Source organism: Piliocolobus tephrosceles, chromosome 2, assembly GCF_002776525.5.
Source record: "Piliocolobus tephrosceles isolate RC106 chromosome 2, ASM277652v3, whole genome shotgun sequence".
Classification (NCBI taxonomy): Eukaryota; Metazoa; Chordata; class Mammalia; order Primates; family Cercopithecidae; genus Piliocolobus; species Piliocolobus tephrosceles.
The window spans coordinates 35935386-35953190 of NC_045435.1; the positions used below are offsets into that span (position 1 = coordinate 35935386).

General features: G+C 50.6%; 1 protein-coding gene across 3 annotated transcripts in view; it reads left to right on the forward strand.

The window, feature by feature from the left end:
* The window catches only part of NR1I2 (nuclear receptor subfamily 1 group I member 2), a 36289-nt gene extending 19191 nt beyond the window's left edge, over positions 1-17098 (forward strand). For 2 of the 3 annotated variants that reach the window (XM_023211028.1, XM_023211019.1), the window contains exons 2-9: positions 5900-6118; positions 8728-8861; positions 10187-10374; positions 11337-11611; positions 13620-13762; positions 13964-14080; positions 14376-14481; positions 15690-17098. In XM_023211028.1, the coding sequence (XP_023066796.1) occupies positions 6087-6118; positions 8728-8861; positions 10187-10374; positions 11337-11611; positions 13620-13762; positions 13964-14080; positions 14376-14481; positions 15690-15834 (1140 nt within the window). In that variant the 5' untranslated portion in view covers positions 5900-6086 and the 3' untranslated portion in view covers positions 15835-17098. The remainder of the gene's footprint in view (positions 1-5899; positions 6119-8727; positions 8862-10186; positions 10375-11336; positions 11612-13619; positions 13763-13963; positions 14081-14375; positions 14482-15689) is intronic. The other variant, XM_023211036.1, reaches the window with a different exon arrangement.
* Positions 17099-17805: the final 707 nt, after the last annotated feature.

Below are 17805 nucleotides of genomic sequence, written 5' to 3' on the forward strand. Positions count from 1 at the left end.
TTAATTATCTTTGCAAAGGCCTCTCTGAAGAAGTGTTTTACTTTCACTCAGTACAGGAGATGATACTTTCAACCCTCTTCTGATGAGACTTCACCGATTACTAAGCACCCTGAGAAGCAGGTGGAGCCCTCAGAAGCAAACACAGCTGTATTCAGTTAAAAGTACACATCTAATTGGTCTCACTAAATTTGCATGAAATAGAGATGTAGCTGGCATACACCAGACACCCAGTCACTGTCATTTTCCTGCCCAGAGGGCGACATTCTGTAAAGGAACCGTGATGGAAGAGTGACACGGGAGCAGGACTGCAGCTGCTGGCTGGCACCCCTTCACCCCAGTTCAGATCTGTTTCTAACCCAACTCCAGGGCTTCTGCTTCCATTATTTCTTGCCTCATAACAAATCTCCCCTAAACTCACTGGATTAAACCCACCACTGTTTCATTTTCTGACATGATTTTCTGTGTTGGCTGGGCTCAGCTGCGGAGTTCTTCTGTACCACAGGACCTTGGCCGACGCTGCAGTCACCTAGAGGCATAACTGGGCTGGGGAGTCCAAGAGGGCTCACCCACACATCTGATGTTTGGTGAGGATGACCAGGAGGCTGAGGTGGCCAGGCCTCTCTCATTGGTGCGATCTCAGGCCTCTCCCTCTTCACGTGAACTCTCCGCATGGTCTCTTTGGGTGGTCACTAAGCAGGGTAGCCAGACTTTGTTACACAGTGGCTTAGGGCTCTCCAAAAACAAAAGTAGAAGCTACCAGGCTTCTTACTGCTTAGGCCCAGAACTGTGTCTTCCCCACATTCTATTAACTAAGCAAGTCACAGACCAGCCTAGATTCATTATAGGAGGGGGCTGCACAAGGGTGTGAATCTTTCGGGGCATGGCTCCTTGGGGACCACCTTGGACAACAGCTGTCATGGGTTCTCTAGCTGGGGCTTCATGGGCATATGAGAGAAGGAACTACAGAATGTGCCAGTGTCAGCTTGCTTAACACTTGGGCCAAACAAAATGAAAGTTATACAAATACTGTGGAATGAGATTCTGGCATTAATTCTACTATCTCCTCATTCAGAAATTGGGGAAAGTGTAAATTAGACATGGCTTAAGTAAATGTCCTTCCTCTGGTCCTTTGGTGACATTTCTTTTATCTTCTTGGTCCATGTCACCTGTTGGGTTTCTCCTGTGAATCATGTAGTCATGTTGTAATTGTCACTTCCATTATGGGGAAAAGCATTTATATTTATTGCTGAGAAAGCACCATCTCACCATCTTCAATTGTCCAAAGTTCATAATTGATGTGCAGAATCTTTGCCTACTGTCTCCATTGCCCCAGGTGCTGCTATCCCTCATGGCTCCTGAATGATGCTGAAAACGTAAGGGAGGTTGTTCTCCTCTAATGTGCACTCTGAAATAGTATCCTGCTAATAAAATTTCTTCTGCCTGCCTGTGATGCTCTTTGATTTGGGAACACTCTTTGTGAACAGTTAGAGGGTTTTGTAAAGTCCCTGGGTTTTTGTCATAAGAGTGACTTCCAAGTTATTTGGAATACATAACAGAATATATCTGGTGTGTAGTAGATGCTCAACACATGTCTTTTGAGGAATATGATAAATGCCATGATGATTGTTATGAGGAATAAATGAGTGCCATGTTCTGAATGTTTATGTTTCCCCCAAATTCGTATGTTAAAATCCTCATCCCCAGTGTGATGGCTTTCGAAGGTGGGGACTTTGGGGGGTGACTGGGTCATGAGGGTGGAACCCTCATGATTGAGTTAGGTCCTCATGAATGAGACCCCAGAGGCGGGGCGTGGTGGCTCATGCCTGTAATCCCAGCACTTTGGGAGGTTGAGGCAGGTGATCACTTGAGCCCAGAAGTTGCAGACAAGCCTGGGCAATATGGGGAAACCCTGTCTCTACTAAAAATGAAAAAAAAAAAAAAGTAGCTGGGTGTGGTGGCATGCACCTGTGGTCCCAGGAGGCTGAGTTGGGGGACCGCTTGAGTCCAGGAGGTAGAGGCTGCAATAAGCTGAAATCACACCACTGTACTCCAGCCAGTGTGGCAGAGGTTTTTCTTTTTCTTTTTTTCTGTTTCAAAAGAGAGAGAGAGGCCCTAGAGACCCAAAGAGCTGGCTGGCTAGCCCCTTTCACTATATGAGGACACAGGGAGAAAGTGCCATAGGTAACAGGAAGCAGGCTCTCACCGACATTGAATCTACCAGTGCCTTAATCTTGGATTTCTCAGCCTCCAGAACCATGAGAGAGAAATTTCTGTTGTTTATAAGCCACTCAGCTTCTGATATTTTGTTATGGCAACCTGAATACACTAAGACAATGAATGACCTTTCACAAAGGACCTGAAACACTGAGTTTGAATAATCATTAGTTTCCATTTTGGTATCTGTTCCATGCCTTATTCTCTAATACAAAATCTGCCCCAAAATACTAATCCTGAACCTAAGATTGCTGCAGCTATGTGCTGAAACCATCTTTCTTGGTGTGCTTTTTTTTTTTTTTTTTTTTGAGACGTAGTCTCGCTGTGTTGCCCAGGCTGGAGTGCAGTGGCACAATCTTGTCTCACTGCAACCTCTGCCTCCCAGGTTCAAGTGATTCTCATCCCTCAGCCTCCCAAGTAACTGGGATTACAGGCATGCGCCACCACACCCAGTGAATTTTTGTATTTTTGATAGAGATGGGGCTTCTCCATGTTGGCCAGGCTGGTCCTGAATTCCTGACCTCAAGTGATCTGCCCACCTCAGCCTTCCAAAGTGCTGGGATTACAGGCATGAGCCACTACATCCAGACCCACAGTGTCTTTTAATATATTTACATTTAACTAACAACATTTTTTTTTTTTTTTGAGACAAAGTTTTGTTCTTATCATCCAGGCTGGAGTGCAATGGCACGATCTCGACTCACTGCAACCTCCACCTCCTGGGTTCAAGCCATTCTCCTGCCTCAGCCTCCTGAGTAGCTGGGATTATAGGCACCCGCCACCACATCCAGCTAATATTTTGTATTTTTAGTAGAGATGGGGTTTCACCATGTTGGCCAGGCTGGTCTCAAACTCCTAACCTCAGGTGATCCGCCTGCCTCAGCTTCCCAAAGTGCTGGGATTACAGGCATGAGCCACCGCACCCAGCCCCATATTTGGTATTTCTACCACACATCTGTGTTTTCTATTTGTCTCACCCTTTCAGTTTCTTAACTCTCTAATTGCCTTCTTTTATACTTTTTTCCTTCCATTTTTTCCTTTTTATTAGCTTCCAAGTTATGCATTCTATTTTTGGACTTTTAATGATAACCCTAGACATTTCAACAAGCACACTTCACTAATCAAAATCTAAGATTTACCATCTTTTTTTCCCTTCAACAATACAGAACCTTAGTTATTGTGTCCATCCATATTTTAGTTGTATTTTGCTTTTCCTAACTCCCAAGATATTGTTATGATTGGTTTAAGGAGTCGTTGTTTATTCTGATTTTTATAGTAAATTTTTATTCATTTTTCAAATCTGCTTGGTCAATTTTATGGTCTTTTGTTCTTTTTTTTTTTTTTTTTTTTTTGAGACAGAGTCTTGCTCTGTTGCCCAGGCTGGAGTGCAGTGGCGGGATCTCAGCTCACTGCAAGCTCCGCCTCCCGGGTTCACGCCATTCTCCTGCCTCAGCCTCCTGAGTAGCTGGGACTACAGGCGCCCGCCACCACGCCCGGCTAGTTTTTTGTATTTTTTAGTAGAGACGGGGTTTCACCGTGTTAGCCAGGATGGTCTCGATCTCCTGACCTCATGATTCGCCCGTCTCGGCCTCCCAAAGTGCTGGGATTACAGGCTTGAGCCACCGCGCCCGGCCTTTTGTTCTTTATTTATGTCTTCAACCTCTTGTACTGCTTATGTAAACATTTCTGTGTTTGATAATTCAGGGCATCTTCTCATGTCTATTTTTTTTTTTTTTTTTTTTGCTGATTCTTGCTCATCATGCTGTGCCAGTCTTTTCATTCATGACTTCTGAGTATTTGCTCATATTTCTTTGAAATTATAGGTGATTATTTGTGCCTAGTTAGAAAGTGGAAAGTGAGTTCCTCCAAAAAGGAGGATTTCTGGCCAGACGTGGTGGCTCACACCTGTAATCTCAGCACTTTGGGAGGCTGAGTCGGGTGGATCACTTGAGGTCAGGAGTTTGAGAACAGCCTGACCAACATGGTGAAACTCCATCTCTACTGAAAATACAAAAAATTAGCCAGGCGTGGTGGTGGGCGCCTGTAGTCCCAGCTACTCAGGAGGCTGAGGCAGGAGAATCTCTTGTACCCTGGAGGCAGAGGTTGCAGTGAGCTTAGATGGAGCCACTGTACTCCGGCCTGGGTGACAGAGCACGACTCGGTCTCAAAAAAAAAAAAAAAAAAAAAAAGGATTTCTGTCTGCTTTTGTGGGTATCTGGGAGAATTACCAACCCAAATGCACTTTAAATCTTAAATCAACTTTTTGGCTTGAGGTTTTTGTGAACGCCTAAAGTATACATTTAGTCTGCAAACCTACATAAAGTCAGGATCATGATTTGAAAAATCAGGGAGATTTCCCCCTATGCCTGTTCAGTTCAGGTTTCCAGTCAATGATTTTATTCACAGTGCAATGGAGGGCCAGGGTCAGAGCCAGATTAATTCCTTATTTACTCTTACGGGTGAAACTGTCAGATGTCACCTGTCATGACGTTAGAAACAGAAATTTATGTGTTAGAATTTTACTAAAGTTTCGATTTTGGCTTTAGAAAAAGGATCATCATTTGTGGTGGTGGCTGCCCTTGTCAGTCAGTGCCTAGAGAGACTTTTGGGGATGGTAGTAACAGTATAGTCCCCCATTTCTACTGAACATTCTCAATGTCTGTTCTAAGTAGAATTCAAGTTATGCTCTCAAGGTGGAAGTTGCCTGGGGAGGACATCTTTGAGTACAGCTCATTTTATTTTTCTTTTTTTCTTTCTTTTAGAGATGAGGTCTCACTTTGTCACCCAGGCTAGAGTGCACTGGAATGATTCTAGCTGGCTGCAGCCTCAAACCCTCAGGTTCAAGAAATCCTCCCAACTCAGCTTCCCAAGTAGCGGGGACTATAGACTCACGACATCGATCTTGGCTGTTTTTTATATTTTTTGTAAAGACGAGATCTCACTTTGTTGCCCAGGCTGGTCTCAAACGCCTGGGCTCAAGCAATCTTCTTGCCTCAGCCTCCCGAAGCCCTGGAATTACAGGCATCAGCCACCATGCTTAGCCACAGCTCTATTAATAGGCACAAGTTCTTCAATATCCACCTAGACCCCAACTCTGCTGGGACCACAGGCCATTTTTCTTCCCATGTTGTGATCTTGCCCACCACGCCTCCACTTTTTCCCCATCTGCCTGGCTACTTAGTTGAAAATTCTCTTTCTGCCCAGCTTTTCTAGCTCCTTGTGGGAGCTTAGGCCACACCCCACCTGAGGGACTATCCTCCCTCAATGTCCCAATCCCAGAAATCATCTTGAACAAGTAATCTGTCCACGAGTTGCTCCCCGTTGAGACCTCTGGCCAGGTCGTGGCCTCCTAACCTCAGTCCACTCAGCTGTGGCCTCCACGATCCGACCCAGACAGCCTGCTCTCTTTTCTTCTCATTTCTGCCTCCCTCTTGCCCTTGTCTTTCCCATGCTCTTGTTCACAGGTTCTACTCCAGGGCTCTATTTTTGTGTACAAAATGTCATGATTACGGCTCTCTTTATAACAATTCCAACCCCATTCCCTGCCTTTTTTCCCCATGAGAAGTCAGTTCCTGAGCCACAGGCCCAAATGTGAGTGATGCATGGAAGGGACAGAGTGTTTCCTCTGAGGCCTCTGCACATCCCTGTCCAGTCTTTTCATTCTCTGTGGTTTCCTCATTTCTAGTCCACGAGGCCCAGAAGCAAACCTGGAGGTGAGACCCAAAGAAGGCTGGAACCATGCTGACCTTGTACACTGTGAGGACACAGAGTCTGTTCCTGGAAAGCCCACTGTCAACGCAGATGAGGAAGTTGGGGGTCCCCAAATCTGCCGTGTATGTGGGGACAAGGCCACTGGTTATCACTTCAATGTCATGACATGTGAAGGATGCAAGGGCTTTTTCAGGTAGAGTTACCCATCAGCCTTCACCCACCTGCCACCACTGACACGCTGGGTCACACCTAACTGGGGTCTGCCACTAACCCACTGGGTAATGTCTCAGGGCCTCAGCTTGACCTGTCCCCCAGGTTCAGTGTGGGCTGGTGGCCCACCCAAAGGCCTTGTAATTAGTCTCAAGGGAGCCATTTATATCCCAGAGGAATCATTCATCTTCAGTCTTCCTGTTCTACCCAGGAAGGGTCTCCTTCCATTAAGATATACCTTGGTTTCTCCATGTGCTCTTGAATAAAATGGAAAACGACTCAGTGAAAGGTAAGGAATTTGAAACTCCCAAATCCAAGTGTTCACATTCGCCTTCTGGGGTGGTTGTTTCCTAAAGAATGGCATAAAATAAATGCTCAGACCATGGGAAGAGAAGCAGACCGAAGGGAAGGGAGGGGTGGGGAGGAGAGAAAGCCATGTGTGAGGAAGCCCTCCAGGTGCACCCTCCGGAGGGCACAGGGTATGCAAGGAGCAGCTCCCATTTCAGGAGCCACATGTGGGACCCTCATGCATTTCCAAGACAGCCTGCCTGATGGCCCTTTGCAGAGTTCTTCCTGGTGGCTGGGCATTCAAATGGAAAAGGGCAGGTTCCAGGGAGAAATGAACATTCGTGTTGCATGAGTTGTAACAGGGGTGAGACATATCAGCAGTGTCAGGCTGGGTTCAGCTTCAAGTCACAGGACCCTTGTCGCAAATTGGTTTGGCAATAAGGAAAACGCATTACTTCTCCTAACAGGAAGTCTGAAGGCCCCCAGGTTGGTGAGTTCAGCAGCTCAGTTCTTTCCATTTTTCTCTTCAGCCATCCCACGCGAGAGCTCTCATTGCAGTCTGGCTCCTCTTATAGGGGCACAGTGCCGGGGCCCCAGGCAGGAATCATTATGTTCAGCAGAGGCACAAAAAGGCCCACCTTTGAGAGTAAGGAAATCTTTCCCAGAAGTCCCCTCACATTGGCTAGAGCCAGGCCCAGCCTATGCCTGAGCCAGTCACTAGCAAAGAGCAGCAGAAAGTCCCTGAGCTGGCCACACGCCACGTGAGTGCGTGGAAGAGGGTGGATGTCTGCACCAGCTCCAGGTGCTGCTGGCACAGAAGAGGCTGCCCAAGGAGTGTCTGTGCGTCCTGCCTCAGCATGTGGGAATCTTCTGCTCTCCCTTCCTCGTTTGGGTACTATTCCTGGGACTCTCAGAAAGAGGCAATGTGTAGTGGGCAAAAGCTAAATCCAGTATCAGGCAGACCTGGATTCAAATTTCAGCTTGTCATGTACCCGGAGGACAGCTGGGGATCCATCGTCTCCAAGCCTCAGTCTCCTTCATCTGTGCCAGGCAGATGAGATTATGAATTTCACAGAGTTTGAGAACTAAATTTACAAAACTGCAAAGTACCTAGCCTAGCATCTGATACATAGCATTCCTTTAATCAGTGTGAGCCCCGGTTTCATCTTTGACTCATTCTCGGTGGACTTTGATGTAGCATCAGGGCTTTCTTACCCAGGCCATTTGGGAAGGCAAAAGGCAGTGATGGCGTCTGTGAAGAACATGCCCCTGGGCTGGTCACTGGTCCGAGGCCCGAGGCCTCCAAGCTCAAACCTGCCCCTGCCGGGTCACTGCGGGCTTGGTTCAGCTTCCCAGGCCTGCCCTCAGGGAACTCTGCAGCCCTCCCTGGCTGTTCCATGCTTCTGGGCCAGCCTTCCCTGAGTTTCCACTCTGGACCAGAATCAGAGGCCAGAGCCAAGGGAGAAATTGTTTCTTTCCATCCAGCTGTGGAAATGGGGAAAGCAAAGGTAGGGCTGCACTGACACTGTCTTTTGTGGGACAAGCAAGACTTCCGGGCTGGGAGGAGGTGATCTTGTACCGGAGTCTCCAAAAGGCATCTGCCCCATTGCCTCTCTGCGCACCGCAGGGAGGGGTGTGCGGGGCCCGTGGGTCCCGCCTGCACTCTCTGCTGTTCCAGGCGTTTGACCTCCTTGCCCCCTAGGTCAACGAGGGAAATCCACTCTGCCTTGGGGCAGCCGCTGCCCCGTAGGGTAGAAAAGCTTCCCCATAGTTCACCCCTTCCTCCCTGGCCGCCCAGTCTGGAAGGGGAGCTGGGGAAGGCGGCAGGGGGCTTCTCTGGTTTCTTACCCTCCTGGGGTCATTTTTCCTTGGCTTCCTCCTTTAAGGAGGAGAAATCGAGGAAGAGGCCCATCTCCATGGAAACTTTCTGGTAACAAGGGTGTGAAAGAGGAGGGGACAGGTGTTTCAGGAAGAAGGGAAGGCGCTGAAGATGGGCCTGGAGCGGAAGTGTCCCAGAAAGCGGTTCTGAGGCTTCAGGCCCGGCGAAAAGCACGTGTCCCATTTCCTGTGGGAATGGCCAGAAAAGGTTTCCTCCCCGGCTCTGCCCCCTCTAGCCGAGTCCTGGACCTCTAGGGACGCCCACCTACACCCTTCCCATTAAATCTGACCCAGCTGGGACGCAAAGGCTAGTGTGCCCCTCCCCGAGTTGGTAGGGGCTGGGGAGGGAGGTGGTGTGGCCCGAAGCCCCAGGCGGAGGGCCCGGGCACCGGTGCATCCTCCCTTCTGCTCCCTGTTCTCTCACAGGAGGGCCATGAAACGCAACGCCCGACTGAGGTGCCCCTTCCGGAAGGGCGCCTGCGAGATCACCCGGAAGACCCGGCGACAGTGCCAGGCCTGCCGCCTGCGCAAGTGCCTGGAGAGCGGCATGAAGAAGGAGAGTGAGCAGTGGGCGAGCGGGCGGGCCGGGGCCGGGGTGCACGGCTCTGTGTAGAGACGTGCCGTGGGTGTGTGCGTGCGAGTGTGGAGATGCGCGCCGAGTGTGCGCGTGAACACACGTGCACATGTGAGCTGGTGTCGGTGTGCAACAGGCAGTCGGGGGAGCGCTTGCAGCCGGCCCGCTGGGTGATGAGTCTGTAATCTCCGTCCTGGGATGTGTGCTGGGCAACCCTGCCAGGGCGTGCCCTCTGTCTCCCTTCAGTTGCTCCTACATGATTCTTTTTGTCCCCTTCATAATTGTTGTAATGATTTGAAACCACATTTGGGGGTAGGGGTGTGAATCTGGGGGAGGGAAGCAGGAGCCACATGGGTGATAGGACCCCGGCTTTATAGCTACTAGCGCCCACCATCCGCACCAGACCTGGATCTTTACAGGGGAACTGTTCGCAGACAGGTGACAGGAGGTGTTCTCATTCTACCTATTTGACTTTGATATATTTGTGCTCCTAGGTCACTCTGAGATTAAGGCTCATGCAGAAAAGGCTAGATGCTTCTAGCGCATTTTTGTCTCCATGGAAGGCAAGGGGACCCAAAGCTGCTTCTTTCAAGTTCTCTAGGCTGCTGGCAGCGTTCTTGATCTCTCCCCACCAAGGACCTCATAGCTTTGCTCTACACACATGAGTGGGCTCCAGAAATCCACAGAAGACCCTAAGGCTCCGGGCTATATATGAAGTGTCTGGAGTTGCTATTTCTTGCTAAGCTGTAGCCCAGCTCTCTGGGGTCTTGGAGACCCAGACACCTCTGAAGAGTCTTGGTATATAATTCATCCGAAAATGATAACCGTAGATGCCATTTACTGAACATCTCTTATGTACCAGGAACTATATTAGGCACCCTACATGCAAGGTCTCATTTAATAGCAGTGCAAGGTAAACACGGTTTCTCTGGATTACAAAGAAGAAACCTGAAGGCAGGAGAGGTTAAGGAGGTTGCTGGGGGTCACAGGTAGTAAGTGGCAAAGTTTTCATGCAAGCCTAGCGCCTTTGGATTCTGAAGCCCTTGCTCTTGCCAGGGCCCCACAGTGTCCTCACAAACTCCAACAGAGGGCGACACCCCAGCCGCACCTCACCTCTGTCCTCACCCAGGTGTTACTCCAGAGGAGCCCACAGGCCTCTTGAGTCCAGACAGGGGAGAATTGCTTGTCACCATTACTTTCCCTTTTACCCGATGCCTTCTGCTGCCTTAAGAGGGTTACCCAGCGGCTCCCCAGGGGGCTGGAGGCTGACCAGGGGCACATGTGCCTGAGCCAGCCTCGCTGTCCCTGCAGTGATCATGTCTGACGCAGCTGTGGAGGAGAGGCGGGCCTTGATCAAGAGGAAGAAAAGAGAACGGATCCAGACTCAGACACCGGGAGTGCAGGGGCTGACGGAGGAGCAGCGGATGATGATCAGGGAGCTGATGGACGCTCAGATGAAAACCTTTGACACTACCTTCTCCCATTTCAAGAATTTCCGGGTAGGAGGAACTGCACAGTGACCCGAGGTGTCACTGCCATCGTCATTCTCACATACAAACTGAGGTTTCCCAAGGATAAGAAACTTGTACGAGGTCACAGCTAATCAGTGGTGGAGGGTAAATTTGCAGAGCTGGCCCTGCGTCTGTGCCAGCTCCTCAAAGCTTTAGTCTCATTCCCAAAGGCTCTCCAAGTGTGGTCCCTGGGTCAGCAGCATCAGCATGCAGATTTTCGGGTCGCCCCAGACCTCCTGAATCAGAAGCTCCAGGGAGGGGCAGGATCCCCGGGTGATTCTGTTGCAGGTTCAGGTTTGAAAATCGCTGCTGTCTCCTTTAAAGCAGGTAGGAACTGGGTCTGAGCAATAAGTGGAGGGAAAGCTAGGCAGTTCCCCAGTGTTACTGGCGTTCAGGGCTTTATGAGGACAGGGTCAGGACCTGTTGGGGGTGTGACTTTCGTGAACTGGTGTTTCTCGATCCCAGGCACGTTAACCATGTCTGTGCTCCAAGCGCCCTCCTTCCCTTCGCACTGATAGATATCTCAAGTGGCCCTTCCCAGCCCAAAGAACTGGATGAGCCCAGTGACCTTGGATCTGCTCTTCCCATCCATAGCGCCCTAAACCTTCTGAGTCTCCTGAGCCCAACATCTGGAATGCTTGGGACGACACACTATGGTTGGAGTCCCCCTTGCCCTCCATTTTAACCAAGCAGGGATGTGTGTGACCCTTAATTCATAGATCCCCAAAGCACCTTCATCTGATAGAGAACACCAGAGAGAAGAAACAAATGCTGTGTGTGTGTGTGTGTGTGTGTGGACACATGCATGCATGTGGGTGTGAATGCCTGCATTTGTGCATCCTCTCGGGCTGCAACTATGGCTGTGCACGTTTGGCTGGGGCCTGAGTTAGGACCTGTCTATGGAAACACATGCTGTCTCTCCTCTCTCTGCCTCCTGGCATGTGTCCTAGCTGCCAGGGGTGCTTAGCAGTGGCTGTGACATGCCAGAGTCTCTGCAGGCCCCATCGAGGGAAGAAGCTGCCAAGTGGAGCCAGATCAGGAAAGATCTGTGGTCTCTGAAGGTCTCTGTGCAGCTGCGGGGGGAGGATGGCAGCGTCTGGAACTACAAACCCCCAGCCGACAATGGCGGGAAAGAGATCTTCTCCCTGCTGCCCCACATGGCTGACATGTCAACCTACATGTTCAAAGGCATCATCAACTTTGCCAAAGTCATCTCCTACTTCAGGTAGGACATGGAGACTGGGTGGTTGGGTGTGGAAAGGAACTGGAAGTAGCCAGGAGGTTCAAAGGACCTGGGGTAGATCCTGAATTTGGGGGATATTGGTGGCAGAAGACCCTCCTTTTCCTGTGCCCTGCCCCCCAGGGCAGCCAGTGCTGCAGGGGAGTAGAGGCCTCGCTGTATGGCTGTGGGCCTGCCAGTGTCTCTGCCTATCCACCTGCTCAATGGAAGCTAACAGTGCTTCCCCTGCAGGGCTGTTCTGTGAAATAAGAACACATCCGAAGAGCGCCCAGCACAGAATGGGCATTCGGATAGTCTTTCCTACTCTCCCTTAAAGGGGCAGGAATCACATGGTGACAGTTTCAGACCAAAGAATGAGAGAAATAGACAAGATAAGACTGCGAAGGCCATGGGGAGGGTGGGTGGTCCTCAGAGCCCAAGGGTCAGGTCTCCCCAGAGCTAGATGTGAAGGCAACAACCACGGGGCAACTGGGGTTAGTGGGAGACATGGGAACTTCCTGGGGTGGCAGGAACCACAGCCCCAGAATATGTCTGCAATCTTAGCGTTGGGGATGGTGCCAGGTGTATCTGTCCTTGGGTAGGCCACCTCGCCTTGCCAGGCCTGGTCAAGTGGGGCTGAAACACACCTGCCAGAAGCTCCTGGCTTCTTCAGCAGGTTGAGAGTAGGTTATAGCCTGGGAGCCCAGAGGTTCTTCCCTGGCCCTGTAGGAGTCATGCATGACATTTAATGGGGTGATGCTGACAGCAGATTTGGAATGGGGGTCAGATGGTGGCAAATTAGCTTAAAGGGGCAGGGAGAGAAGCCGACTTATAAATGTGGACATTGGAAGATCTTTGGTGAAATCCAGTGACATAATTTAACACCAGGGCTCCCCACTTGCTATTTCTCATGGCCACCAATGTTGAGCACAGTGACCCGAGGTGTCACTGCCGTCTTCATTCTCAGATAGAAACTGAGGTTTCCCGAGGATGAGAAACTTGTACAAGGTCACAGCTCGTCAGTGGTGGAGGGTAGATTTGGAAGTACCAAAGCCAGCTCGATGCCAGGTCCTAAGCCAGGCAATGGGGAGGCACAGAAGAACAAGATCAATTCCGTGGCATTTGTAGCTCAGTGTTACGGATCTAAAAGAAGGATGGGTGCCAGTAGCACGGGGCCTGCATTCCCACAGAGGCCAAGGCCAGAGGTAGTGTTTCCTCACAACCCAGAGTAAGCAGCCTTCCTCTCAGGCTGTGACGCTTCTTTCTTGTAAGGAACGCCTCCTTACTGGGGAGATGGGGATCCCTCCCAGGTTGGGAGGGAGTTGTCCCTGCAGGACCAGAAGGGTATCCGTGTAACCATAATCTCAGAGGCTTGTTAAGCCACCTCCATGGTGAGGCCTGTGCTCCGGCGGTAGGACTGGGGCTGCAGGCATCTGGGCTGCAGGGAAACAGTAGAAATACGTGTGTGCACATTAAACCCAACACTGACCGCAGGAAGCAAACATCCCCACTGCTGGAGCTCAGGCCAAAAGGGCGGCACTTGCACTCTGGCAAGGGGAGACTGCATTCTGGAAAGACTTCTGAGAGGGGCAAAGACATAGCTTGGCTTGAGGGGCTAGCAGGATATACTAAAGGGGCAGTCATTCCAAGGGGGGAAACTGAGGCAGAAAGGAGGAGGCCGGGGACTAGAAGCCAAAGCACTGGCTGTAGGTCAGGAGTTGTATAGGAGTTGAAGGAGATGGGGCCAGGCTGTAAGGGACCTGGATGCCAAGCTCAGTGGGCGGAGTTCCCAGAGGTAGCAGGGGAGGAGAGGATGCTGGGGACAGAGCCGTCTGCTGGGTTGTGAGGGGAGAGATGAGAGGCAGCCAGACAGCAGCTGCAGTCATCCTCAGGGAAAGGAGCCATTCTCCCTCTTCCTCTCGCCCCCAACTTCTGGATTATGGGATGGCTGCTGGTGCCGGCCTGTGGGCCGCCTCCCAGGGAGCTGTCCTCCCCTCCCCATCCTTGCCGCCAGGGACCTGCCCATCGAGGACCAGATCTCCCTGCTGAAGGGGGCCACTTTTGAGCTGTGCCAGCTGAGATTCAACACAGTGTTCAATGCGGAGACTGGAACTTGGGAGTGTGGCCGGCTGTCCTACTGCTTGGAAGACACTGCAGGTGCCTAGGAGAGCCTGCCTGCCCTGGCAGAAGGAGGGAAACACTGCAGTTGTGGGAGGAAGGGAGCTACGCCAGGATGTGCAGGTTCTGGGATGGCAGGGCAGAAAGATGGAATGGTGGAAAACAAGATATTGGTGAGGGATGACAGGATCTTGCTCAGCTTGCTGAGAAGCTGCCCCTCCATCCTGTTACCATCCACAGGTGGTTTCCAGCAACTTCTGCTGGAGCCCATGCTGAAATTCCACTACATGCTGAAGAAGCTGCAGCTACATGAAGAGGAGTATGTGCTGATGCAGGCCATCTCCCTCTTCTCCCCAGGTGAGGGTCTCCCCTAGGCTGCCTGACATCCCCCCAGCCTTATCTGCCCTCCCCAGGGAAGGTCCCAATCCATGGCCTTGCTCCTCATTCACTGTGCAGCCAGGATGGGGGCTATAGCTGGTTTCTCCTGGGGTCCGTGGGTGGTGCCCAGCCTTGGTCTTCCCTCACTTCCCTGCCTGGGTGACTCCAGCTCTGGAATGTGGTTGGTGAGCAATGCCCTGACTCTGGGCTGGACTGAGCTTGTCTTTGCCTCATGATCTTGCACCACACCTCCCTCCCCTCCCCTCCCCTCCAGACCGCCCAGGTGTGGTGCAGCACCGCGTGGTGGACCAGCTGCAGGAGCAATTCGCTATTACTCTGAAGTCCTACATTGAATGTCATCGGCCCCAGCCTGCTCACAGGTGAGCACAGCACGGGGTGAGGACCCGTGAGGGTGGTGTGAGGGAGCCAAGGTTCAGGGAAATTGCCCAAGGCTTCACAGCCAGAGGGAGGCATCTGGAGGTAGAGCCAGCCAGACCAGGTCCAAAGCTCACACTTTTGAGCACTGCCTAACCACTTCCCAGGAAAAACACAAGCAAACAGGGGAATGTGGTCCAGAAAGGGACTTCTGTACCTTCACTGGTCCTCCATAGCTCCTGTGACCTGGTGCCCAAACTGATGCCCACAGGCCCAGAGACAAACTTGGATTGTACTGAGCCCAAGGCCATGAAGAGTTAAGGCTAACACTGAGTATTATAGTGTGAACTTATAAACTGAAATCCTTATTTGGCCTGCACAGCTTTCTTTTTGGCTTGGTGTCCTTTGCTCAACCCTTCCTTGTATGGAGGCAGGAGGCTGGAAGTGCCAGCTTTCTTTTCCATCGTGGGGATACTGAGGCACATGGTACATCTCAGATACTGGATCCAAAGCTAGCTCCAGGAAGGGATTCCAGCCTGCAGCACCTAACCTCCACAACGACTCTGCTCAGTCCTGGCCCCTGGACATTAATGAAGGCAGTGACAGCCCCACACCCCCAAACTGGTAGCAGCAATATCTGGATTTTCCCACGGAGGTCTCTGTGTACAAAGATGCAACTCCTGCAGCTGGGTGTCATGGCTCACACCTATGATCCCAGCAATTTGGGAGGTCAAGACAGGAGGATCCCTTGGAGCCAGGAGTTCCAAACCAGTCTGGGCAACATAGCCAGACCCCAACTCTAGAAAAAATTTAAAAAATTAGCCAGGTGTGGTGGCATGTGCTCTAGTCCTAGCTACCCAGCAGGCTGAGGCTGGAGGTCTCCTGAGTCCAGGAGTTTGACACTGGAGTGAGACCATGATCGTGCCACTACGCTCTAGCCTGGGTAACAGGACGAGATCCTGTCTCTTTCAAGAAAAAAAAAAGACACAACTCCCATGGATGGGATGGGAGTGGGGAGAGTACTGGGCAGGCTGTTCTGCCTTTCTCATCCACAGCGTGAAAGAGAAGCTTATGGAATTCAGCCAAGCCTTGTCTCTTGGCTGACCTGAAATGTCCAGAGATGATGCTTTTGCAATCTCAGAGCAGCCCCAAGGCTTGCGGGTCAGGGAAAGGGCGGGCTGCACCCCCAACCTTTTCTCTGGCCGACACGCAGGTTCCTGTTCCTGAAGATCATGGCTATGCTCACTGAGCTCCGCAGCATCAACGCCCAGCACACCCAGCGGCTGCTGCGCATCCAGGACATACACCCCTTTGCTACGCCCCTCATGCAGGAGTTGTTTGGCATCACGGGTAGCTGAGTGGCTGCCCTTGGGTGACGCCTCCGAGGGGCAGCCAGACCCAGAGCCCTCTGAGCTGCTGCTCCTGGGCCAAGACAGATAGATGCTGCTGAGAGCCGACAATGCCCTGCTGAGCCTGTCTCCCCAGGGAACTCCTGCGAAGACAGCTGGCTAGCATTCTTCAGGAAGGACATGGGTGCCCCCCACCCCCAGTTCAGTCTGTAGGGAGTGAAGCTGCCCTTATGTGGAGAGTACACTGACCTGTATGTCAGGACCATCAGAGAGGCAAGGCTGCCCTTTCCTTTTAAAAGGCCCTGTGGTCTGGGGAGAAATCCCTCAGATCCCACTAAAGTGTCAAGGTGTGGAAGGGGAGACCAGGGCTGGGCCATCTCGGGTCTATGCCCACATACCCACATTCGTTCGCTTCTGGAGTCTTTTCATTGCTACCTCTAAAAGTCCTGTCTCCCACTTCCCACTCATTCCCCTCCTCTTCCGAGCTGCTTTGTGGGCTCCAGGCCTGTACTCACCGGCAGGCACATGAGTATCTGTGGGAGTCCTCTAGAGAGAAGAGAAGCCAGGAGGCCTGCACAAATGTCAGAAGCTTGGCATGACCTCATTCTGGCCACATCATTCTGTGTCTCTGCATCCATTTGAACACATTATTAAGCACCGACAATAGGTCGCCTGCTGTGGGTTATACAGCGTTGACTCAGATATAGATCCTGAGCTCACAGAATTTATAGTTAAAAAAAACCAAACAGAAACACAAACAATTTGGATCAAAAGGAGAAACAATAAGTGACAAAAGCAGCACAAAGAATTTCCTTGTGTGGATACTGAGCTGTGATGGTGGGCACCGGGTACCCAAGTGAAGGTTCCCAAGGACATGAGTCTGTGGGAGCAAGGGCATAAACTGCAGCTGTGGGTGCGTGTGTGTGATCTGGCGTAGGTAGGTCTGTCCCTAGCTGATGGGGCCTGGGTTTATTCCTGGGGCTGGAGTGCTGGCTATGCTCTGTGACAAGGCTACGCTGACAATCAGTTAAACACACCAGAGAAGAACCATTTACATGCACCTTATATTTCTGTGTACATATCTATTCTCAAAGCGAAAGGGTATGAAAGTGCCTGCCTTGTTTATAGCCACTTGTGAGTAAAATTTTTTTGCATTTTCACAAATTACACTTTATATAAGGCATTCCACACCTAAGAACTAGTTTTGGGAAATGTAGTCCTGGGTTTAATGTCAAACCAAGGCAAGAGAAATTAAATAATGAACTTTTGGCTAGAGAGGTAAACTTTTTTTGACCCTTTTCTGGGGAAAATAATGTGGGGGTGTGGAAATAGAAATACACACAAGCATACATATTTTTACTACTTATTGTCCTTCATAAATCTGAAGACTCTGGCATAAGAACATAAAAATGGTGCAGCACACCAACATGGCATATGTATACATATGTAACAAACCTGCACGTTGTGCACATGTACCCTAGAACTTAAAGTATAATAAAAAAAATTTATACAACTGTTGTTAAATAAAAAAACATAAAAATGAATTAACTTGGCTTACTTATAAAATGATTGTTCTGTATAAAAGTTTAACATATGTGCATACCATAATTAAAAATGTAGGCCAGGCATGGTGGCTCACGCCTGTAATCCCAGCACTTCAGGAGGCCAAGGCTGGTGGATCACAAGGTCAGGGATCGAGACCATCCTGGCTAACACAGTGAAACTCCGTTTCTACTAAAATTAGCCGGGCGTGGTGGTGGGCACGTGTAGTCCCAGCTACTTGGGAGGCCGTGGCAGGAGAATCGCTTGAATGAGAGAGGTGGAGGTTGCGGTGAGCCGAGATCGTGCCACTGCACTCCAGCCTGGGTGACAGACTCTGTCTCAAAAAAAAGAAAAAAAGAAAGAAAAAAAAATGTAGGAATTGAGTTAATTTTAAACGTCTAATATTCCATTCAAATGAAACTTCGCAGTAACTGAATT